Here is a 25,592-nt window from a genome sequence, read left to right on the forward strand (position 1 = left end):
ACAATGACGCTGACTCAGACCTGTGCCTTCTTCCATGATTTCCATGCTCGAAATTCAATTTTATATTCATCCATTTTCTTTTCATACTCTTCACTATTTTCTTCTAGCAATTCATCTATTTCAGCCCGAATTTCTGCCTCATAGGCCTTTTCATCTAACTTCAGGTCAACTTCTTCCCTTCAAATAGTAATAAAAACAAAGCCATAAATAAAAACAGTGTTGGTATACTACATTCTTATTTTTTGCCATGCCATGTCAATCCTTTTTATTAGCTTATAATATAAAATACAAAAATACAAAAGCAAATAATAGGAAAAATAGGGGAGGGAAAAGGGAAAAGTGTAGAAAAAAAGGGAAAAGAAAGAAAAGGCATTGACTTCCAACTCCCTTGGGGGCAGTAAAATAAGAAGTAACATTGAACCTCAATTTTTTACTTTTACATAATAGTATAAATTAGCCATTTTTATAACAGATCTATCTAATCAATAAAACCCAAAATCAGTTTCACTTTTTTCCACCTCAAGCACAAAGTCCAGAAGCAGTTTCCAAGTAGAAACAAAAGTACTTGTGTTTTTTCTTTTATCAAATCTTTTATTTAGCCATCTCTGCTAACTCCATCAGCTTTTGCAACCATTCATCCTTTGTGGGGATTAAAGCGTCCTTCCATTTTTGTGCGTAAAGTAATCTTGCTGCCATCAACATATATAACATCAATTTTTTCCCCCCAAGTCTTTTCCCATTAAACCCAAAAGAAAAGTTTCTGGTTTTATCTTTATATTCACTTTAAGAATCTTCTGTATTAGAATATGAATCCTACTCCGATATTTCTTTGCTTTATGACATGTCCACCATAAATGATAAAAATTCCCTTGTTTACATTTACATTTCCAACATTCGTTTGAAATGCCTTTATATATTCTTGATAACTTATGTGGTATTAAATATCAATGATACTTCATCTTATAAAAATGTTCTTTTAAACTGTAATTTAAAGTAAAATTTAAATCTTTCGTCAACATATTCTCCCATTATTCAAGCTCTACATTATATCTAAAGTTCCTTGCCCACTGAATCATACAATGCTTTACATATTCACTTTCCAAATTCAATAATGTTTTACATCAATGATATGGTTCATCACTACCACACAATAGGATTTCCAATTTTTTTTAACAGAGTGAAACCCATAGCTCTTTTTTGTCTAATTTAATTCTTTCTTTCAGTTGTAAATATGTAAACCAATAGCAGGCATGTCCTGATTCTAGCTCTTCCTTAGACATGAGGATAGGATCACCAAAATTAAAAGTTATTATTTTACCATAAGTCCACCAGTCCGGCTTCGCCACCATTTCTTTTCTTTAAAAAACTCTCCTGGCTGACACCCAAAGAGGCATTCTCATAGGAAACCTTATATTTATTCCAAACTGTTAGAATAGCACGTCTAACAAAGTGATTGTTAAAATCAACATTTACTTTAACTTTGTCATACCATAAATAACCGTGCCATCCAAATCTTAATTCATGACCTTCTAAATCAAGTAGCCTCTTATTCTGGAGGTCCACTCACTCTTTAACCAGACCAATGTCATGGTTCCGAAAAGAAGCAGCTTTTCAAAGAACTTTGAGGCTTTATTTACCTTAAAGAATCCTTTTGTTGCTACATAGCTTCGGCACGTACATAATGAAGCCAAAAACGGAATCCTCCCACCCCCAATCACCCGTAACAAAGCATAACTCACTCCTTCATTTTACAGTCATCAATCACGTTCTCCAATTAGTTTGAAGTGTGAACTGTCCCTCCCGTAACTCCTCCGGTTACAGCTGGCCTTGGCAATGCTGTACTGAAATATTGTTATGATTAATTAGCATACTTTCCCACCCACTGTGCTAGCATTGTCTGCTTTAACTCTAGAAGTGAAATGCAGGCTAAATAAAACATGTTTGCTTCTTCATATATGGCAAGCAAGAACATCCGATGTTAGCAGTCTTGACATCCGCCCCCCCTTACAAAAAGGACATATCCTGGAATGTAACCAAAGCATAGGTTAAGGGTTATTTTTCAGTTTGCTGGGGTGTTTCACATGAAACCTTTTGACCAATCTGTCAGCTTTCACTTCACTGGATTTCACCCAGGTGGATTCAGATAACGGGTATCCCTTCCATTGTACTAGGTACTGCAATTTCCCTTTAAAAATTCTAGAGTCAAGAATACTTTTTACTTCATAGTGGGTCTGTCCCGCAACTATGAGGGGCCCAGGTGCCTTCTTTGGAGGAGGTCTTAAAGTGGAGCCCTGATAAGGTTTCAACAAGCTACAATGGAAAACTGGGTGAATTTTCCCTAAACGTCTAGGGAGTTTTAGTTCTACTGTGACCGTGTTGATGATCCTTACTATGGGGAAAGGCCCCAAGAATTGTGGTCCCAATTTCTTGCTGGGCAATTTGAGGCATAAATACTTAGTTGACAAGTAAACCTTTTCCCCAACTTGGAATGTTCTTTGGGGAGCCCATTTCCTATCAGCCTGCTTTTTATAGGTTTCAAAAGTCTTTTTTAAAGCAGTTTTTGTGTTTCTCCAAACTTCTTCCCACCCCCTCACCCACTGGTCAAGTGTCTGGGAAGCGGAGGGCACCTGAGGATATTCAGGTATTGGGCTGAACTCTTTTCCTGTGGCCACTCTGAAAGGCATGTAGCCGGTGCTGCTGTGCACAGAATTATTGTACACCACCTCCGCAAAAGGGAGGAGATCAGTTCAGTTCGTCTGTTGATAAGAAATGTAGCATCTAAGTATATTGCTCCACCATTTTGTTAGCGGATTCTGCAGCCCCATTGGTGGCAGGATGAAAAGCAAAGGATAACCCTTGAGATGATCCAATTAATTTAAGAAAACTCCTCCAAAACTTCGCTGTGAACTGCACCCCCCTGTCCGAAATTATTCGCTTAGGGGCGCCATGCAGCCGGTAGATATGCTTCAGGAACAATTTGGTCAGTCGTTGGGTAGATGGGAGTCCTTTGCAGGCGATGAAATGAGCCTGCTTCAAAAACAAGTCTATCACAGTCCAGATGACAGTATTTCCTCTACTTTCAGGTAGGTCTACTATAAAGTCCATAGCTATTTCTTCCCATGGTTGAGAAGGGTCTGCCACGGGTTGCAGTAATCCAGGGGTTTTCCCTGGAATTCTTTTCATTGTGGCACATACAATACAACTTTTTACATAGTTTTCCACATCCTTTTTCAGCCCCGGCCACCAAAATTGCCGGCGGGTGAGGTGTAGGGTTTTCAAATATCCAAAGTGTCCAGCCTGTTTTATATCATGGCTGTGTTTGAGAGCATTAAGACGGAGGGCTTCTGGCAAATATAGTTTCCCCCCTTTGTAAGCCAAGCCATCCCTGCACGTTAGGGAGGTGTGATTATCTTTGAACCATTGATCGGTGAGGAGCTCTCGTTTTATTTTCTTTACTCCAGGGTCATCAGGATTGGGGACCCTGCAAGGTGTAAGTTGAGCGGCAGTTTGTGGATTGGGGATAATAGCCTCATTAATCTCTTCCCGTTCGCTTTTGTATTGGGGTAGCCGGGATAGCGCATTAGCTAGGAAGTTTTTTCCTCCTGGTATGTACTTTAGAGTGAAGTTGAAGCGGTTAAAGTACTGTGCCCATCGCACTTGTTTTGGGGATAATTTACGGGGAGTTCTCAGTGCTTCTAGATTTTTGTGATCTGTCCATACCTCAAATGGCACCTTGCTCCCTTCTAGATAGTGTCTCCAGTTTAATAGCGCCCATCTAATCGTGAAGGCCTCTTTCTCCCAGATTGCCCATCTCCGCTCGCTCTCAGTAAATTTCTTAGAGCTGTAGGCGCAGGGTTGGAGGACCCCACTTTTATTCTTTTGCAGTAACACAGCTCCAACTGCCACATCGCTGGCGTCGGCTTGAATCACAAAGGGTTCCCCTGGGCAGGGGTGCTTTAGGACCGGTTCAGCAGCAAACAGTCTCTTTAAATTCTCAAAAGCTGTTTGATAGCCCATTGTCCATGCTAGTGGTTGGCCTGGCCGTGGCTTCCCTCCTCCTTTACCTGTTTTGAGTAGTTCTGTAAGGGGTAGGGCAATCTCGGCAAAAGAGGGGATGAATTGACGATAAAAGTTGGCAAAACCCAGAAAGCTCTGGAGTTGTTTGCGAGTCTTTGGGGGCTGCCATTCGATTATAGCTTTCACCTTGGCTGGATCCATTTCAATACCTTCGTTGGAAATTCTGTAGCCAAGATAGTCTAATCAGGTCTGGTGAAATTCACATTTTGACAATTTGGCATAAAGCTTGGCATTCATTAGTTTCATTAACACTTCTCTCACCAGCTTTATGTGATCAGTCATATTCGTGCTGTATATCAGGATATCATCAAGATACACTAAAACCCCTTTGTACAAGTGATCATGTAGAACCTCATTAATCAACTGCATAAATATGGCTGGGGCCCCCTGTAGTCCAAATGGCATGACTTTGAACTGATAGCTCCCCATAGGACAGTTGAAGGCAGTTTTCCACTCGTCTCCCTCCTTTATCCTCACCCAGTAATATGCCTCTCTAAGGTCTAATTTAGTGAAGACACTCCCCTTAGCCAGATGGGTTAATAAGTCCTTTAGGAGGGGGAGGGGGTATTTGTTTTCCACACTTACAGCGTTGAGACCCTTATAGTCTACACAGAGACGAAGAGACCCATCTTTTTTTTCTTTGAACAACACAGGGGCTCCTACGGTGGATTTGGCCCGTTCAATGAACCCCCCTCGCTAGGTTTTGTTCATGTATCGCTGCATCTCCTCCATTTCGAGGGGGGACATAGCATACATTCTCGGTCTTGGGAGTTTGGCTCCTGGCACCAGTTTGATGGAGCAGTCATTGGGTCTGTGAGGGGGTAGGGCATCACATTCATTTTCACTGAATGCCTCTGCCAGGTCCCAGTAGTCATTGGGAATGAGTGGTTCATCTGGTGGCGGTGAGGCAGCCATGTGCACTCGTTCATTGGATGGCCTAAGGTGCCCTGCAACATCTGTTGAATCAATGGGGGGATTAGGCCCTATAGGTAGTCTCACGGTCTCATTCCTTTCTCCCACTAGATAAACAGCTTCCATTTGTCTAACCAGACTAGTCCTAGGATCACATTCTCAGTCATTTTTGGAGCCACTACGAAGCGAATAAACTCCTAGTGCGCACCTATTTCTAGGCGTAAGGGCTCAGTTACTTGTGTGACAAGAGCCCTTCCCATGAGGGAGCCATCGGCTTGCTCAAACCTCATGGGTTCGGAGAGCAATTTTGCTCGTATGCCCAATTTCATGGCAAAGGGTAAGCTAATAATACATCGGGTGCATCCAGAATCAATTAGCACATTTAAGTTCATTTGTACCCCCGATTTAGGGATTATAAGTTTGGCGGCTAGTGAAAAAGGCGGGATTTGTCACTCACCATTGGGTCGTTCTCCCCTTCGTCATCGCTGTCGAGAGAGGGTAGAGCGGGGAAGGATCCAGCCTTAGTCTCGGCGTCCTCCTGTGTAGGGGATGCGACTTGGGCAGCCAGTTCTTGTTTGATCCAATTGGATTTTCCTCTGGGTGGCTGCTGATCAGATTTCTTCTTCGCTGCGGGTCTCAGTCTGCTCTGCTGTTGGGGGTAGGGAACTGGGCAGTTCGCTGCTCGATGTCCCTGTTGTCCACATCGGAAGCACGTGAGCGGTGGCCCTGCAGGTGGTTTGGGTCTTTTGGTAGACGTAGTTGTTGGGGGTCTCCAGGGGGGTGGTTGTCGTCTGGGTCGTTCTGGTTTTGGTTCAAATTCAGGAGAGGGAGGCTTCTTATAGCGAGAGAGCTTAATGTCTAGCTTCACCGCTGTCTGGTACCACTCCTGTAGCTGATCAGGTACTTCTCGATAGATGCAGGCCTGAGAGAGGTGATCGTCTAATCCCTCAATGAAGTGATGGATTAGGGACTGCTCAGGCCACCCCTCTATTCAACCTGCTGTCTTGCGGAACTCTCGCACATACTCCAGGGCAGGCCTGCCGGCTTGTTTTATTTTGTGGATCTGTTCTGCTGCTTTGAGGCCAATGGATGGATCCTCAAATCGTTCTCTCAGACCTAGGAGAAAAAGGTGGGGATCTTCCAGTTCTGGGGCTTGCTCACTATATAAATTATTCAGCCATTCAGATGCTTCTCCCTCTAGATTGGATGCAATAACATCGACCATGGCACCTGGGTCCGGATAGAGGTAGGCCCAGCGATTCAAGTGAGAACACACTTGGTTCAGAAAAAAAATCAGTTTCTCTGGGTCCCCATCGAAGGTTGCTCTGAAGGGTGGTGCAAATACAGGCTGTTGCAGCCCCCACTGGGGCTGTTGCTGCTGGCCCCACACTGGCTGCTGATCCAACGGCTGCTGAGCTCTCTGCTGTCAACGTGGTGCCCCCAGTTGCAGTTGGCCCCACCCTGGCTGTTGTTGCCATACCGGTAGTACTGGCCTCTCGAGTCGTTGGAGGTCTTCCACAGTTTGCCGTCTAGGCGGGGGTTGCTGCTGTCTTTTCTGCTGCTGGCCAGAGGGGGCTGGTGGTGCCCCCTGCTGCTGTAGGCCTCTCAATGGTGGCTGTGCAAGTGGGGGTTGTAGTGGTCTTCTCTGCTGTTGGACTCCAATGGCTGCTGGACGAGTGGGGGTTGTTACTGGGCCTCCCTCATCTGCGGGCCCACTGGCTGTCGCTCTCCTGGCTTTTGCACCACCCCAAGCTGCTGCAAGGCCTCTATTAGTTGATGTAAGCTCAGAGATGGCTGATCACTCATCTGTGGGGGTTGCCCAATTTCCCATTGCTGTAGGGGGCCCAGGCTGGGGTTTCCTCTCTCTGTGGGGCTGGAGGCCCTGGCAGGGGACCCCAGGGTCTGAAAGGCTGCTTGATCTGTGAGGGAGGGACTGGGGGCCTCTCTCAACGGGAGCTGCTCTTCGCTCCTCACTTCTAATTCTTCAAATCTTTCTGCCAAGTATTCTAATGACCCACTGCGAGCTGCAGGTGGGTATTTCCACTCACCCGAGACTTCAGTGACAGATGGCCGGGCAGCTCTCCACTGGTGTAGGGGATGTGATATGTAAGAATCCCTTTGTCGTGACTCATGTTCATCTGCTGGCAGGGCTGTATGGAAGCCTCCAGTGCCTCCGCTCGGCTTATCCCAGTCTGATGACCAAATCAGCTCTCCTGACAGTTTTGGCTTTGCTCCCAGCTGGGGAATCTGCAAGAATTTCTTCTCCACCGGTTGGCTAGCTGTCGTTCCCCTCCCTGGGGAAGCTGCTGCTGCTGTCGCTCCCCCCTCTGGGAAAGCTGCGGCTGGGGGGGGGTGCTGGCCTCAGGCATTTCTTCCTCTTCCATGGTGAGATCTTCCCCAAATCTTTGTCAAACTATCCCTGTTAGTTTAGAGATAGTGACTGGGGTAAGGGACGCCTAAATGGTTTTAAAAGTTTGTGGTTTTTGGCTTGATGTCATGGTTCCGAAAAGAAGCAGCTTTTCAAAGAGTCTTTATTTACCTTAAAGAATCCTTTTATTGCTACATAGCTTCGGCACATACATAATGAAGCCAAAAACGGAATCCTCCCACCCCCAATCACCCGTAACAAAGCATAACTCACTCCTTCATTTTACAGTCATCAATCACGTTCTCCAATTAGTTTGAAGTGTGAACTGTCCCTCCCCTAACTCCTCCGGTTACAGCTGGCCTTGGCAATGCTGTACTGAAACATTGTTATGATTAATTAGCATACTTTCCCACCCGCTGTGCTAGCATTGTCTGCTTTAACTCTAGAAGTGAAATGCAGGCTAAATAAAACATGTTTGCTTCTTCATATATGGCAAGCAAGAACATCCGATGTTAGCAGTCTTGAGTTCAGTCTTGTTAGCTGAACTCTTTTCCTGTGGCCACTCTGAAAGGCGTGTAGCCGGTGCTGCTGTGCACAGAATTATTGTACGCCACCTCCGCAAAAGGGAGGAGATCAGTCCAGTTCATTTGTTGGTAAGAAATGTAGCATCTAAGATATTGCTCCACCATTTTGTTAGCGGATTCTGCAGCCCCATTGGTGGCAGGATGAAAAGCAGAGGATAACCCTTGAGATGATCCAATTAATTTAAGGAAACTCCTCCAAATCTTCGCTGTGAACTGCACCCCCGTCCGAAATTATTCGCTTAGGGGCGCCATGCAGCCGGTAGATATGCTTCAGGAACAATTTGATCAGTCATTGGGCAGATGGGAGTCCTTTGCAGGCGATGAAATGAGCCTGCTTCAAAAACAAGTCTATCACAGTCCAGATGACAGTATTTCCTCTACTTTCAGGTAGGTCTACTATAAAGTCCATAGCTATTTCTTCCCATGGTTGAGAAGGGTCTGCCACGGGTTGCAGTAATCCAGGGGTTTTCCCTGGGATTCTTTTCATTGTGGCACATACAGTACAGCTTTTTACATAGTATTCCACCTCCTTTTTCAGCCCCGGCCACCAAAATTGCCGGCGGGTGAGGTGTAGGTTTTTCAAATATCCAAAGTGTCCAGCCTGTTTTATATCATGGCTGTGTTTGAGAGCATTAAGACGGAGGGCTTCTGGCAAATATAGTTTCCCCCCTTTGTAAGCCAAGCCATCCCTGCACGTTAGGGAGGTGTGATTATCTTTGAACCATTGATCGGTGAGGAGCTCTCGTTTTATTTTCTTTACTCCAGGGTCATCAGGATTGGGAACCCTGCGAGATGTAAGTTGAGCAGCAGTTTGTGGATTGGGGATAATAGCCTCATTAATCTCTTCTCGTTTGCTTTTGTATTGGGGTATCCGGGATAGCCCTAACAAGCATCGAAATACAGTTTCAAATCTGGTAAACCCCCTCTCTCCTTAACATCTTGCAGTAGTTTATATCTAATTCTTAGTTTTTCCCTTGCCATATAAACTTTGAAATATCCCTCTACCATTGTTTAAAGGGAGTATCAGTTGCAAGTATTGGTAACACCTGAAACAAAACAAGCATCTTTGGTAAGATGTTCATGTTAATTACAGAAATTCTACCCAATTATGATAAATGCAATTTATCCCATCTTAATAAGTCCTTTTTAATATCATTTCAGAGAGGCACATAGTTATTTTGAAACACTTTGTGTTTGTCAATAAAAGCCCCAAATATTTCACCTTTTTCTCAACCCTAAATCCAAATCTTTTAGTTAATATATCACAATCCTGTGAGGTCATATTCAGCATTGTTGTTTTCTGTTTATTTTAAAACCACTAAAACCCTAAACTCATTTAATTTCCTCATCAAATATTCTATATTATTTTGAGGGGTCTTGCAAAAATATAACCAAATCATCAGCAAATGCCCTCAATTTATAAACTTCCTTCTTGATACTTATACTGTACCTGTTATTTTCTCATTTTGCCTGATCTCTCTGTTCAAAACTTCCAACACCAAAATAAACAACGGAGACAAGGGACATCCTTGTCTCGTACCCTTTTGAATTTCACATGAATTAGTTAAACCACTGTTACTAATAATTTTTGCTTGCTGTGTCATATAAACAACTTTGACCCCTTGAATAAAATTCTCCAAAGTCCATTTCTTCTAGCACTTTAAGCATAAAAGTCCAATTTAGATTGTCAAAGGCTGACCTTGTATGTACTAGAACTGCCTGTTTCTCATTATGATATTGTAAATATTCAATAATATTCAAAACAGTCCTCATGTTATCCCTGTGTCAAAACTGTCTTTTTGGCATAAAGCCAGATTGGTCTTTGTGAATATATGCCTGTAAAAACCTCTTTAATCTGTCATCAAAACTACAGCAAAGAGTTTATAGTCCTTGTTTAATAATGAGATTGGTCTGTAATTCTTTATTTTCGTAGCATCTTGATCTTCCTTTGGTAGCAACACAATATTGGCTTCTTTCCACATCTGCGGTATCTTTCCCCCCTGTAATATATCATTCATTCTATCCTTTAGTGGCTGAAGAAGTTCATCTTTGAAGCATTTATAATATTGGCTTGTAAGGCCATCTGGACCTGGAGCTTTACCTGATTTCATTTTTTTAATAGCTTCTGATATTTCAAAGACAGTTACTGAGTCATTCAAAAGTTGTCTCTGAGTTTGTAAAAGTTTAGGCAACTGTTGTCTTAAAAGATATTCGTCTATTTTAGACATATCTATGTCCTGCTTTTTATACAAATTGGAATAAAAATTAGGAAAAGACTTTTTAATAAGCTCAGTCTATTATTACATTGTTGCCTTCACAAATTTTCTCCATTATTCTCTTTTCCCTTTCCTTTCTTAGTTTATATGCCAACCATCTTCATGGTTTATTTGCAAACACAAAGTGTCTTTGCTTTACATTATTCAGTTTTATTTCTATTTCTTGAACTGTTAATATAGACAATTGTTGCTGTAATAGCTTAATTTGATGTAAAATTTTAAAGTCCATAGGTGTCTTTTGTAATTCAATTTCTGTCTAATTTCATCTTTTCCTGGGATTTTTTCTTCTTTAGGTATACTATATTCTAACACATGTTGCATTTTTCACATGGTCAGTATTGGCTTTATTCAGAATATGTGTGTTGACTCTAAAAAGTAGTGGGTGCAGCAAGTGGGAGAAATAAATGCCAGAAAGGTTCTCTGTCTCAGTTGCTATTATGGCTTGTTGATTTTGCCCAATCTTCTTTCTTGAAAGAAGCACAAACATGAAATATCATTCCTTCAATCCTAAAAAATTTATGTTGCCCTTTTTTCCTCAAGAAATTCAATTATTTCCTGCTAATTCTTTATGAGGTGCAAAATTAAGAGGCACCCCTTTCATTGTCCCTTTGGACATTCCTTCTTGCAAATGCTTGAAGGGAAACAAAAGGATTACGGAAACAATCAATTTTTTGTTTGCAAATGTCAGCTGTCTTTGATTGACTGAGTGACTGATTATATCTCACAGTATACGAAGGGTTGTTCTGCATGTTGTCTAGGTTATCCTAGATAACTATGAAATATTGTGAGGTAAGCAGTCCAAAGGTCTGAACTTGAAATGTTCTGTCTTCAAACAACTATTTAACCACACCTTCCATACTAGCATTTTATCCTGAGTTTGGAGGGAAATCATGCATTTAATTCAAAGCTGTTTCAGATGTTCTGACATCCAACAATCAATTTGTTTTCTTTTAAATTGTGCCCTGTTGTCAAATAGAAACATATTTCTCAAGCAAAGTTCCATCACTTCAGTATCTCACTGAGGAGAGGAGAGGAGAGGAGTGATCAATCAAACACACCTTGCACAATTGAGAATAACTTTATATTTAGGGAAAGGAGCGCTCTCTGCCTAAACAAATAAGCAATTTGCTGCAATATTCTTTGAGAAGTCCTAATTTGTGGCTGCAATGTTGTTCCCATGTATCACGTTTTCCCCCAGAGAGGCTGAGAAATGCAAATATGTGCATGCCCATTATGAATATTCATATAACATAGAATAAGACTATAAATCTAAGCAAAATATTTTTTTGCTCCTTTGCAGGCAGATCTCCCTACATACAGTAGATTGTTCCACTGTTTAAATATCAGATATGCAAACAATTGCATATATTCAAACAACTATTTTACTGGGTTTCTTCAACTTCATAGCTGTTATAAACAGTGCTTCACATTTAGGGGGGGGGATTAATTGTATTACTTGCCTTTTTTTCTAAGGGTTCAAAATAATTTTCTTGGGGATTTCTAATTATACTCCCACAACAACTCTGTGAGTTTTACTAAGCTAGCTCTTTACTAGCCTCTGTTTTATGGCAGTTTATACAACTGCCTAAGGGGTACATAGTATGCTTAACTATTGCTTTTATTCAAATTCAGCCCCTTGACCAATTGACTTGGATGACAGAGGAAATTCCCAGTCCAACCTGGGCAGAGCTAGTTTTCCTGGAGGAAATTTTAACTTTTTGTTCTGGAAAAGCATCCAGTCATGTAGCTCTCTGTTTTTAAGCTTCAATGAGGCAGAACTATATCATCTCAATGAGATCCAAGCCTTAGATTTAAGTCAGAACTAATGAATGCAGAAAACCCCTAAATTTAATATACTAAACAATGTAATTCCTGCAAAAAGCATACTTTCTTATGAAGAGCTTCAGGGGTGTGTTAATAAACTTCTGAAAATCACGCAGGAATTTTATTTCTTTCCACACTTTGATCATGGCTTTCAGCAATGCTTGGTCTTTTTCTTGTTCATTATTGCGAAGTCTTCTTGTTTTCCTGCTCACAAATACAGACATTTCATTGCAGGGAATATATATATATATAGTAATCGACATCAAATAACAAGTTAGCAATATTGAAAAAATGACTATAATCAGTCAGCTATAATTGATTGAATCCCAAATCAATTAATAACCAGGTTGCCAACAGGATGCAAATTAGTTTTCTAGGAACATAATAAAATAAGTCCCCTTGGATAGTGGCAGAATGCAATACAGGTGCAGTCAAGATTTTCTCTCTATAGAAGCATGGTGCCATCTTACTCAAGCAGAAACTACCAGTGAAGCAGAGCTGACACTCCTATTTCCATTACAGCTTCTACCTTATTTCACCCATAGCTTCCCTGAAAACTGGCAAAATCTTTAGGACCAAGCAAGATATGGCCTGAGAGGTTCAATGCTTGTAGAAGGCAGAGGAATGGGCAGGAGGAATAATCTTGAAGAACAGAAGGAAGAGCCATAGCCAAAACCACATTCTGATAATAAAAAAATCTGAAACTAAGCCAGAACTACAATTGAGAAAACGTCTCAAGCAAAACCCTTCCTACTTTTGGAATAAGATGACTCACATTGGCAAGGTTGGCATGGATGGGTCAGTGCAGATGGGTAGGCGTGGCCAGGTGGACAGATGACTCAGCGCAAATGGCTTGACGTAGCCAAGTGGGTGCAACTAGGTTAGCTTGGACGGTTCGGTATCAAGTGCCAAGCCAGGCACCGTTTCGTTCAATCCCAGCACCACAACCTCAAAGTGAGAGAAATCCACAAAGCCTCCTGGAACCCACACTGGAGCTGTCAGGACCCAAAACCCCTCCTCCCTTTCCTTAGCCATATATTCTGCTTTTGGGGCCTGCCATTTTGTTGGGGGGAGGGGAAGTTTGCATGTGCTTGGGATAACCTTCGCTTTCTATATTCTCCTCCTCCCTCCATTCCCTTGAGATAGGAATGTGTCTCCCTTTATCAGGGAGATGGTTGCAGAAAAAAAAAACTGGAGAAGACCTTGAGATGTGCGCCAACTGTGCCAGTTACCCGCTCATCAGACCACCTGTGGATTGGCTGGATTTCAATTGGACATTATGACTTTGGTGGGAGGAGGAATATTGCTTGCTTAACTATACTGTTCTGGCGAGCTTTTCCCCAGATCTCGCCTTGACCCCTAATAAAAGTATCCTTTTGAGACAATGCCTGTTTCAAGAGTTCTGCTTTCTTGGGTGATTAGTTGAAGTGGGACCTCACAGGAGCCCTGCAGTGGTCAATCCGCCGTCCTCGAGAACAATTTTCCTATCACCCTCTTCCTCCTCCTAATCCTCCTCTTCCTCTGCTGGACTGGAGGCTTGGAAACATCCTGTCCCCACCTCTGTTCCTTTGATCTCAACTTTAGGATGTCCTCAGTGCCTCCTCATCCCTAGTGACACAGATTCACCTCCTCAAGGTTTCTCCTGCGTGCGTGTGTGTGTGTGTGTCTGTTTGCATATTTGCCAAGATATATTTTCACAATGGATTTCTATTCTCTGGGGTGATTTTTTACATGCCAGTGTGCCTGCTGAATCTCCAGATTGGTGCAAAAATATTCTCAACTTGTGCGGATCTCTCTTCTCCTTGGTGCGTGAGGAGGCCCTGGCCCACCCGACATGCTCACAAAAAAGAGGAGCTTTGGCAGGGCGGGGGGCAGCTTCCCACCTCACCCTCCCTGCTCACCGTGCAACTCACTTCCCCCTGCCCACCCCACTACTGCCTTTAGCAATGGCTGTTGGGCTGAGCCCAAATAGCTCCCAGATCCCCCCCCCAACCCCCAGCCAGATCTTCTGCTTATTTGGAAGTGACAGGGGGATGATGGAGAAAGCTCAGTTCTTCACTCCCACAACTATAGACAGCAAGATCTGGAGAAGGTAAGGTTTTGTCTCCCTGGGGAAAGATATAAAACATGATAGCTCTCAACATCCAGGTGGGCTGAAACCTCCCTTTTGTTAGGATTCAGGTAGAGCTGGTTCCTCCCCACCCAGATCTTCACAACCTCTAGTCTGGGAGGAGGAGGTGGAGGAGGAGGGGAGGAGAAAGAAGATGATGGGGAAGTTGTTCTTGGGGGCAGCGGATTGACCACTGTCAGGGTCCTGGGCGGGCTCCGGGAGGCTTCACGGATTTCTCTCCCTTTGAGGTTGCGGCACTGAAGTGGGACAAAATGGTTCCTGGCTCCGTGCTTGGTTCCTGGCAGTTCAAGTATGCAAGGAGCTGGTGGGGTGCTGAGTTGTCCACACATCCAGTTGGCTGAGGCTACTTGTTCCACATTGACTTGGCTGTGCCCAGACAGCCACGCCCACCTGGTGCACCCACCTGCCCATAGCCATCTAGCCATGCCGGCCTGACCACACCCACTCGTCTGCCCACCCAGCCATGCTCACCCATTCGTGCCTACCTGGTCACAATGATTTGTCCTACACCCTCCTAGTTCTCCCATAGAAGGGAAAAAAGGAGGAAGTATATTGACAATTGCAGGACAGTTGAAGATCTGACAGGCTATCCCACCTGATTTGTCCCCATAAAATTTCTTCCTGCCATTCTAGTTGCTCCCAAAAATGGCACAGAAGAAAAGGACATAAATAAAAGGTGTTTTATCATAGCAGATGGTTACACAAAGAGGAACGTAGGAGAGAGTCATAAACCTTCTGCAGGCTGGCCATTATGTAATTTCAATTAAACAAAAAGATCTGCCTTACAAAATAAATACTTGAAACATCTCATGGAAAAAAGAGGTTCTTACAAAATTCCAATGACAACAGTTCATTGCCTTTTATTAGAGCATGACTCAGTTTTTTTCCAACAACCCCTTTTTCAGCTGGACAATTTTTTTAAATTTACAGAATGAATAATAGAACAACTATTAATCTACTCACCTTATTTCAAGCTTATATTCAGTTATGCTTTGTTGGACTACTAAATTTGGAATTCCACTTTTGGCAGTATCCAAAATATTTTGTAAAGCATTTCTGAGAGCATGAAGCTAGAAAATAAGCTTATAAATATTAGTGTGATCTGTTTGTACCACCATATTAAGCAATTATACTTCTGTATTTTTCCTTATTACTAGCAACCTTGATAGACCTGCTTTTCTATGAAAATGCCAGAAACATTCTCCAAAATAAACATGGGAAGAACATGGAAAATATGATTTTTGACAGTTTCTTATTTTTTAATATTATTGTCTCGCCTTTTATTGTAAATTATATTCTTCCCAATTCTGAAGGCCAAGATTTATAATTCTAACCAATATTATCTATCAAATACCTAAAAGCAAAGAAGACAATGAATCAATCATTCATACAAAGCAAACTTGGTATTTAAATCTTTTCAGAATTCAACCTTAAATAACATCTACTATTCATTTGAGAGTTTACTTGAACTTATTTTAACAGCACTTCAAAGACTGAATATTCAACATATTTCATTTTAGAGCAGAGGTCCCCAATCTTTTGGGTACCAGGGACTGGTTCCATGGAGAAAGGTTTTTCCACGGACCGGAGAGTGTGTGGTTTTGTGTGCTGCCTGCATCTCACGGATGGGGCTTTGCTTGTTTGTGCAGCCCGGTTGCTAGCATGCTGCGGCCCGGTACTGGTCCACGGACTGGGGATTGGGGACCCCTGTTTTAGAGGACAGGATATGTATTATTATGTTTCAAGCCATGAAGTTGCAGGACCCGTCCAAAAAATTGGGCAGCCATTTGTCTGGTAGAATGGGACTATTAGGCTCTGACCCTTGGCAGCGCCCATTTCTCTCCTAGCTTCCTGCCGTAGCCGACCCACAGTGACCTTTCATCCTCTGCTTGTGCTCTTCTCCCACCAACGCCCCTCCCCCCAGTCCTTCACACACAGCCCTTCATCCTGGCCGATTCCCCAAGGCACATTTTTACTCTGGCGAGTTGCTGCATGGGACTATCTCGCCCTCCCAGCAGCTAATTAGGCAGTGTGCAGCTGCAGGTGGCAGTGATGCAAAGGCACTGCATGGGGGGGGGCAGCAGGCAGTTGGGGGGGTGTGGTGGGCAGCTGGGCAGCAGGTGATTGCAGAAGCATTGGAAAAAGCCTGGGGAGGTGCACTTTTAAAAAAGTTTTGCCACTTGATGGTTGTTTCTCTCCTTATTCAACCTGCTCCAAATTCTCAGTTTTCTCAACTGAAGGATGGTTGTCATGCAGGGACCACATTCATTGCTGTGGCAGGACAGGAAAAAGATCTTTCCATTTGGGAGAAAATCTTTGGGAAGAGGGGAGGATCATGAAACTGTTATTGACTGTTATTTCAAGATGTCTTAGACAGCAGAATCGTATACTCCTTCTTTCCTTCTCTTTCTTCTCTTCTTACTTCTATTTCTTTTCCTTCCTTCCTGTCTCTCCCTCCTCCCTCCTGCCTCTTTCTTCCTTCCTTTTTCCTTCCTTCTTTCTTCACTGTTTTCCTTCTTTCTCTTTCTTCCCTCCCTTTCTTTTCCTTTTTTACACTCTTTCCAAGAAAGAAAGAAAGAAAGAAAGAAAGAAAGAAAGAAAGAAAGAAAGAAAGAAAGAAAGAAAGAAAGAAAGAAAGAAAAAGAAAATTGACATAGCAAATATAGTTCTCAATTTAAACTGAAATCAAAATTTCCATTGCTAAGCCAGATGGCTATTCTGTGAGTCACACCTGACTTTATACCCTTTTTTGCCACAGCTGTTAGGTGAATCACTGCAATTGTTTAGTGACTTATGTGTTCCTTAAGCAAATCTGACTTCCCACATTGGCTTTGCTTGTCCAAAGCTGGCTGGGAAGGTCATGTAGACGGTGATCGCATAACCTGGGATGCTGCAACCATCACAAACACATGCCAGTTACCAAGTACTTGAATTTTGATCACATGACCATAGGGATGTGATGGTCATAAGTGCCAGGACTAGTCGTAAGTGTGAGAACTGGTTGTAAGTCACATTTTTCAGTGCCATTATAACAAGGAACAGTCCCCAACCAAATGCTTATAAGTCAAGGGCTATCTGTAAAAGATCTGAGCTGCAGCCTCTCATTTTCATGTCTGGATCACAAGCCTCAAGCAAACCCAGATTAAGAGAAGAGCCAGTCGGTCCTCTAAAATTTTCATTGCCAGCTTGAATGTCCTCAAGGGACCCAGCCAATTGTGCCAGACAGATTCCAGTTTAATCACAGGATCTTTTTCGAGGTCCCTTAAAAAGTGCTGCAAAGAACATCTTTTCCTTCCCGGTTCCTGAATAAACAGTTTTAACAATCAGAGGATTGGAACTGGTGCAGCTGCCTTTAAAACTCAGGAGATATTTGGCATGAAACTGAAAAGTCTTAATCCCTGAATTTGGGAAAGCAATACCAATTTTGCAAAGTGGCTTTCTGCATACACCCTAATACCAACCACAAGTCTAAAGGGAAAGGCCTTTAGTAAGGGGAGGGGGGTTGTCAAGTCTTTGTATTGCATGCAGAAACAAATGACATTCAGTAATCCTCGACTTCCGAACACAATTGAGCCCAAAATTTCTATTGCTAAGCAAGAAAATTGTTAAACAATTTTGCCTCATTTTACAACTTTTCTTGCCACAGTTGTTAAGTGAACCACTGCAGCTGTTAAGTTAATAACACAGTTCTTAAGTGAATCTGGCTTCCCCATTGACTTTGCTTGTCAGAAGGTCATAAAAGGGGATCACACAACCCAGGGACACTGCAACTGTCATAAATATATGCCATGCCTACAATTCTGAGATCACCTGGTCTATTTTACTTTATATTATTTAGAACATAGAACATTAGAGTTGAAAGGGACCTCAGAGGTCTTCTTGTCCAACCCCCTGCTTGAGCAGGAGACCCTATACCATTTCAAACAAATGGTTGTCCAGTGTTTTTTTGAAAGCCTCCGGTAATGGAGCATCCACAACTTCTGAAGGCAAGCTGTTCCATTGGTTGCTCTCACTGTTAGAAATTTCTTCTTAGTTCTAGGTTGCTTCTCTCCTTGGTTAATTTCCAATTACCGGTATTGTTTCTTATCTTGTCTTTTGGTGCTTTGGAAAATAAGTTGACCCCCTCGTCTTTGTAGGAGCCCCTCAAATATTGGAACAGTGCTATCATGTCACCCCTAGTCTGTCAGGATCTCCATCATTAGCCTGGCGCCTTGCAGAACTCCTACCCTCAAAGGGGAAGGGAAGGGGGAAGCATTTGGCGCAATCCAGACCTGTGTATCAAATGGTGGGAAATAGGGAGGGGGGAATGAGAAGGGGGAAGTGACAACGGAAGAAGCCCAGATCACCAAACCGGCTTGTACCAGGAGATTCAAGGCTGTTTGCCCCGAGAATGGAATGTTACCAGTTTCACACCTCAAAACATATTACTGGCATCACATTGGCTGGCTGGGGGACTGGTCATGGGGGGAGGGATTGGGAGTTGGAAGGAATAGCTTTGTATTTTGCATGGGAACACCAGATTCCACCTGACTTTGCTGCAACCAATTTCTTTCAAGTTCCTTTGCTTCAATTAAACAACTACTACTTTCCTGAGAGAGCAAACTGGGGAGTCTGACATAGTCCTTCTTTTCATTAGACTAGATGTATCCAATTCCTGTAACCGTTCTTCATATGTTTTAGCCTCCAGCTCCCTAATTATTTTTTTTGCTCTTCTCGGCATTCTTTCCAGAGTCTCAACATCTTTTTGATATTGTGGTGGCCAGAACTGGATGCAGTATTCCAAGGCTTTTATAGCAATACTAGAATTTCATGTGATCTTGATTCTATCCGTCTATTAATGCAGTCTAGAATTGCATTGGCTTTTTTGGCTACTGCTGCACACTGCTATTATTCTGAATTCTGTATTTGTTGCTTGATTATCTTTTCCAAGATCTTCCCAGGTATTGATGTGTTCAACTTTGAATGAGCATGGCTGTGGCCATTTTCCTTTCTCATTTTTAGTTGACACACTCAGCACGGAGGGAGGGGGTTGCAAGTGTTTTGCTAGTCAAAACAAACTTTCTCTTGGGCTTTCTCTGGTTAGAACCAAGGTAATTTTCTGCTCCCAGGATTGCGGGCTGGGCGTGCCATGAAAAGCCCGCCAACAAGCTGTATGGAGAAACGTAGTTGTTTTCATAGACTTGGGGGTGGGATTTTCTAACTTTGCATTGGGAAATTGTTATGTATATCTTCAGTCTTGGTTTTAATTTTGAAATACCGATACATTGTAATAATAAACATGTTCTTTGAGGAATTAGCAAGCCTCAGAGTTCTGCTTTATTTGTCTGTCGGAACCATGAGTCAGGCTAATTGATCTGTAATTTCCTGGATCTGTTTTTTTCTCCTTTTTTGAAAATGGGGACCACATCAGCTCTTCTCTAGTCCTCAGGTAGTTCCCCAGTGATCCAAGAACTTTGAAATATATGTTTCAATGAAATCACATTAGCCAGTTCCTTCAGAACTCTGGGGTGTAGCCCATCAGGACCCATTGATTTGAATCCGTCTAGAGCAGACCTTACTTTTGCATATTTTAATTTGCATTCCTAATCAGTCATTTATGGTTCTGTTTTTGGTAAGTTGAGCAGTGTTTTTGCATGTAGACAGATGCAAAGTATGAATTAAATAGTTCTACTTTCTCTCAACTGCCGGTTATTTCTTTGCCATCTTCTCCCATTAGTGGACTTTTTTCTTGTTTTTTATGTGTTGAAAGAAACATTTTTATTGTTTTTGACATTTGTTGTAAGACTTCATTCAAAGCCTTAGTTTCCCTAACTTAATCTTTGAGGTTTTCAGCTATTTGTTGGTATTCTGCTTTAGTTTGTGTCCCTCTTTCCACTTTTTGTACTTGTCCTCTTGTTCTCTCGGGTGGTCTTAGGGTTCTTGGTGCAACCATGATGTTTTTTTCTTGTTTTTCTTTTTTAGTGCTATTGAGTTGGACTGGGCATTTATAATCGTATTTTTCAGAGTTTCCCATTCTTCTTGTGTTGATTTGCCCTCTAAGATTTTCATCCATGGGATCCTTCCCAAGGTCTGAGTTTCTTAAAATCAGCTCTTTTTAACATAATCACTGATTTGATTATGTTCTGTTGCTTTTGTCTGTTTTATACTGAATTCTAATATGACATGACTCTCCCTTAAAGTTCCTGCAGTGTTCCAATATCTTAGGGGCTGCCACAAAGAAGAGGGAGTCAGGCTATTCTCCAAAGCGCCTGAAGGCAGGACAAGAAGCAACGGGTGGAAACTAACCAAAGAGAGAAGCAACCTAGAACTAAGGAGAAACTTCCTGACAGTTAGAACAATTAACCAGTGGAACAACCTGCCTCCAGAAGCGGTGAATGCACCAANTTGCAGTTTTCCAAGATCATTTTGTCTATTAGGAGTTGATCTTTTGTTCCTCTGCTATTGGGGCGGTTTCCTTTCTGCTCAGGTGGAAAGAGATTGTTTTCAACTAGATGCTGTTGTACTGCATCAGCTACCACACCAGTTAGTAATTTGAAAGTTGTTGGTAAGCAGGTAATTGGCCTGTAGTTGCCTGGTGTTGCCCTTTTTGCTGGATTTTTCATTATTAGGTAGGTTTTCCCAGTTGTTAGCCACTTTTCAATTTCTCCTCCTTGTAGTATATTGTTGAATTGCTTGGCAATGAGTGGGTGTATAACAGTTAGATGTTTCAACCAAAACCCATGCAGTTCATCTTCACCTGGTGCTGACCAATTTTTGATTTTCCTTGCTCTTTTTCCTACCATTTTTGTTGTTATTACTAGTTCTTTCATTTCAACTTCTGTTTTATTTGCATCCACCTCTTTTAACCAAGCCGCATCCTTGTTGTGTTTCTTTGGGTTATCCCATATCTGCTTCCAGAACTGCACTGTTTCTTCCTTGTCAGGTACTGACTGATTCATTGCAGTTTCTCCATTGATGGATTGGTAGAAACGTTTCTGATTGGATTGAAATTGGAGGTTCTGCCTATAGTTTGCAATTCGAGCTTCATATCTACTGATTTTCCTAGCTATAGCTGTTATTTGTTGCTTTATTATTTCCAGTGCTTCCTTGATCTTCCTTGTTTCTAAGTGGTATTTCTTGATTAGATATTCTTTGGTCTTCTTGTTCTTCAGCTTCTTTTCTTTCATCTGTTCTAGCTTGCTTGCATGTGATCTTAACTTGCTGGTCTTATTTTCTAGTCTAACCTTCCATTTTTCTGGTGCACTGTTTGTTTGTTTTTCTTCTTTGTTGATTTTGCATCCCAGGTATTCAGTTATAACTGCAGCTGTGCTGTACATTAGTTGGTTTGTTTCTTGCAGTGAACTGGTGTTTATACTTGATATTACAGTATTTGCATCTTTTAATGCTTGTGCTAACTGTTTCTTTGGAACAAGCTTCAATGCAGGCAGCCTTATTCTGTTGTTTTTGTGCTGTTCTAGATGTTCAGTTATTCTTTGTTTCAATTCTTTTATTTCTTTAGTTAGAGGGTTTTGTTCTTCCTGAGGAAGAGGTGCCTGGTTTCCAATTGAGAACAGTTGTATATCTCTGTTGGATTCCTTCACTGCCAACTCCCCCTGGTTTGCCTCTACATTCTGAATTACTTCTGGCAAGGCTTTGATTTCTTTGCCCTGGGTAAACCTTTGCAGTTCGTCCAATTCTATTTCTGTGAATACTTTATTTCGTATTATAAATCGGCGTTGATCTGCTAGTCTCTGTTCTGTTATTTCTGATTCTGGATGTTGTTCTTTCCAGAACTGGTGCATTCGTTTTAGATATCCTCTTCTTGTTGGACTTGATCTGTAGTAACAGATCATTATTTCTTTGTTTTCAATCACTGTGTATCTGCGACGGGTAAACACCTTTTCTTCCAGTAGTTCTGCAGCTGCTGGCCCTGGTTGCTCAGCCAACAGTCCTGAGTCCTGTAACCCATTTTTCACCAGATATCCAGGCATTTGTTGCAGAGTTGGTCTCCCAGTTGATGACAGAATAATTAAAGTCCTCCATTACTACTATGGTGTGTTTCCTACATATTGTCATGGTTTTGACAGATGAAACTCTTCAAAAGAACTTCGAGGCATTGTTTACCTTAAATAATCTTTTATTCGAGAAGCATAATATCAGCACTACATGGTTGAAGCCAAAAACTGAATTCCCCTCCCCTTGGCACAAAGTAGCAAACCACAATTCCCTCCTCCAACTAACAGTCATAAATCACATTCCCCAATTAGCTTGAAACGCGGGCTCTTTCCACAGCACTCCAGCCCGGCCAAATCGTTATTAACTCTGGGCTCAGTAACCTTGAATTCCCATGGCTTAGTTACTGTTGTTATGACTAACTGGACTTTCATCCACATCCCCCTCCCAGCATCAATCAGCTCTAAAAGCGAAAGAGAAAAATGAATGCATTTCCATCTGTTGTTAGCATTGACACATATGTTGGTTAGCTGATTAGCAAAAATTCTTCTGCTAGGTTGGGTGGTCTGTAGTATACACCTATGGTAATGTCATTCTTTTTTCCTTTTATGTTGACCCATATGCATGCTAGAAGGCTTTAATCCTTTGTTGTATGCATCTCTGTAAAGATGAAGTGATCTCCAACATATAATTGAACTCCACCTCCTCTTTTGTTAGATCTGTTTCTTTTAAATCCAAGTACTCTGTTTGGGAATATTAGATAAGGCCAGCCTACTGTTGTTTCTCACAGGCAAGACAGAGAAGGATTATTTCTGGATACCTTTGACTTACCATTCCAGGCTTTCCTAGTGGTGTTCCATTAAGGGGCTGCCTAGGTCTGACCCTCCTTAGCTAGCTGGGGGATAGCAGAGGTGCGGTGGGGGGGAGCAGGCAATGTGATGGGGGAATAACAAAATAACAGTCTGTTATTCTATTACAGCCCCCTGCAGAGGCAGCTTTGTGGAGATTTTAGCACATTTTTCACTGCCATCTTTTTCTAATCCCCACCCTTGAATTCAGTTCTCATGCCAATTCCACCCCACCCCCCCTCAGCCCAGTCCAGGTTCCCTTCTACTTGCGCCCTGTAAGAAATCTCTCAAAATGCAATCTTGTCTCCCCCTAAAGTGATTGAGATAAAATGGTTGTCTGCAAATACGGGCAGTCCTCGATTTACTGTACAACCACAATTGGGACTAAGATTTCCGTTGTTTGTGAGTTTTGTAAGATTAGTTGTTCAGTGAGTTTTTCCCACAGCAATGAATGTGCAGAGCCTAAAATCCTGGTCCCTGCATCATAGCCACCCTTCAATTCAGGAAACTGTGAATTTGGAGCGGGTTGGACAAGGAAACACCATGAAGAGGTGAAGAAAAATTAAAAGGGAATCATCCTCCCGGCTTTCTCAAGCACTTCCACAATAGCCCAACACCCAGCCATCTGTCATGTCCCCCAGCCGCCCACCTTCCCCCAGTGCTTTTACACTGCTGCTGCCCACAGCTGTCCGCTACCCAATGGCTGCCAAGAGGTGCGGCTATTCAGTGGGATAAAGGGCCATAGGGCCATTGGCGGGGGAGGAGTGCCAGAGGAAGGCCAGCAGAGGTTGAAAAGTCACTGTGGGTTGGCTACAGTGGAGGATCTGTGAAAGAAGTGGGTGTGGCCTAGGGTCAGTGCTTAATAGTCCTAGACCTTGTCTGGGATGGTATGAGTACTGAGCTGAGCAGACGGTCAGACTAGAATGATGACCCAAAAGTCCATTCCAATTCTAAGATTCTATTATTTGCTGTATTTAAAGAATCCTACTGTTTGACAATGTTTTAGAGACCTAACTTTCTTCAATGCTTTTTGACAAAGATACTATCACAAAATCAGAGAATGGCAATAAACTAATTAACAGCAGAAGTTGGGTTACGCATTATTTACCATAAATTTGAGAACTGTTTTGGTGATACTTATCAAATAATTATAATACAGATAGTCCTCGACATACAACAGTTTGTTTAGTGACCATTCAAAGTTACAATGGCAGTGAAAAAGTGATTTATGACTGCTTTTCACACTTATGACCATTGCAGTATCCTCATGGTCCCATGATCAGTAGTAGGATGTTTGGCAACTGATTCATATTCATGATGGTTGCAAAGTCTCAAAATTATGTGATCAACTTTTGCAACTTTCTGATAAGCAAAGTCAATGGGGAAGTCAGATTCACTTAACAACCAGGTCATTAACAACTGCAGTGATTCCCTTAACAACTGTGGCATGAAAAGTCATAAAATGGGGCAAAATTCAAAACAAATGTTTCACTTAACAACAGAAATTTTGAGCTCAATTGTAAGTTGAGTACTACCTGTACTGGATGGGAGTAGTTGGTTTTGTTCCATCTGAATTTGTTATATATTTTATAATTAATTGGCTTGGTGTGTTTTGATATGTAATATTTGATGTTAGCCAATTTTGGCACAATCTATTATAGAAAAGTGGCAGAGAAATACCATAAACTAAACAAATATTCAGTGTGTTGAGCTCAAACTGAAAGACTTTGGTTGATTAAATCTGTCCAAATAAACTACTCCTCAAAAAAAAAAAATCTGCCCAAATGTTTATAGGCAATCAAGCATTCAAAAGTAGATTCTCCTTCATTTAGAGTGTTTTGCATTTATCCTAAACCAGAATCTGTACATACATCCCATAATATCACAGCTGAGCTAATGAGTCAGTAAAGTTTGGCAAGCACAAGTAGTTAGCAGTATATAGTTTTTAACTAATAACAGAAGTAGATTTTCTGGTATTCAACGACAAATATTTTATTTATTTATTTATTTATTTTATTTGATTTATATCCCGCCCTTCTCCCAACGGGACTCAGGGCGGCTCACAACATATTAAAAAACATGAATACATTTACTACCCCACCGAAGTAAAACCAATTAAAACCAAATATTTAAAGTTGTGCTATTTAAAAATTACTGCTAAAATAAACCCAATTTAAAATCCTCCCTAGGCCAGGCCCGCTTGCTGAAAAAGCCATGTCTTGAGGGCGCGGCGGAAAGTAAGGAGATCCGGAATCGTCCGGATCTCGGGGGGTAGTTCGTTCCAGAGGGTGGGGGCACCCACAGAGAAGGCCCTCCCCCTGGGGGTCGCCAGCCGACATTGCTTAGCCGACGGCACCCTGAGGAGACTCACTCTGTGGGAGCGTACCGGTCTATGGGAGAGAATCTGTGGCAGAAGGCGGTCTCGGAGATAACCAGGTCCGATGCCATGGAGCGCTTTAAAGGTGGTAACTAACACCTTAAAGCGCACCCGGAAGGCCACTGGCAACCAGTGCAGCTCGCGCAGCAGCGGTGTTACATGGGAGCGACGAGTCCCTCCCAACACCGCCCGCGCGGCCGCATTCTGGACCAGTTGAAGCCTCTGGGTGCTCCTCAAAGGGAGCCCCATGTAGAGAGCGTTAC

At 42.3% G+C, this 25,592-nt stretch overlaps 1 protein-coding gene across 1 annotated transcript in view; it reads right to left on the reverse strand.

Annotated features, from left to right (window-relative positions):
* Window positions 1–25,592, reverse strand: part of CC2D2A (coiled-coil and C2 domain containing 2A) — a 192,217-nt gene that overhangs the window by 85,702 nt on the left and 80,923 nt on the right. Inside the window, exons 10-12 of the mRNA XM_029284512.1 lie at window positions 15,136–15,242; window positions 12,105–12,245; window positions 21–177 (exon numbers count right to left, since the gene is read on the reverse strand). Of these exons, the coding sequence (XP_029140345.1) occupies window positions 21–177; window positions 12,105–12,245; window positions 15,136–15,242 (405 nt within the window). The remainder of the gene's footprint in view (window positions 1–20; window positions 178–12,104; window positions 12,246–15,135; window positions 15,243–25,592) is intronic.

The sequence above is a fragment of the Protobothrops mucrosquamatus genome, unplaced genomic scaffold (genome assembly GCF_001527695.2).
Source record: "Protobothrops mucrosquamatus isolate PMUCROS unplaced genomic scaffold, P.Mucros_1.0 scaffold670, whole genome shotgun sequence".
In the NCBI taxonomy this organism is placed as follows: domain Eukaryota; kingdom Metazoa; phylum Chordata; class Lepidosauria; order Squamata; family Viperidae; genus Protobothrops; species Protobothrops mucrosquamatus.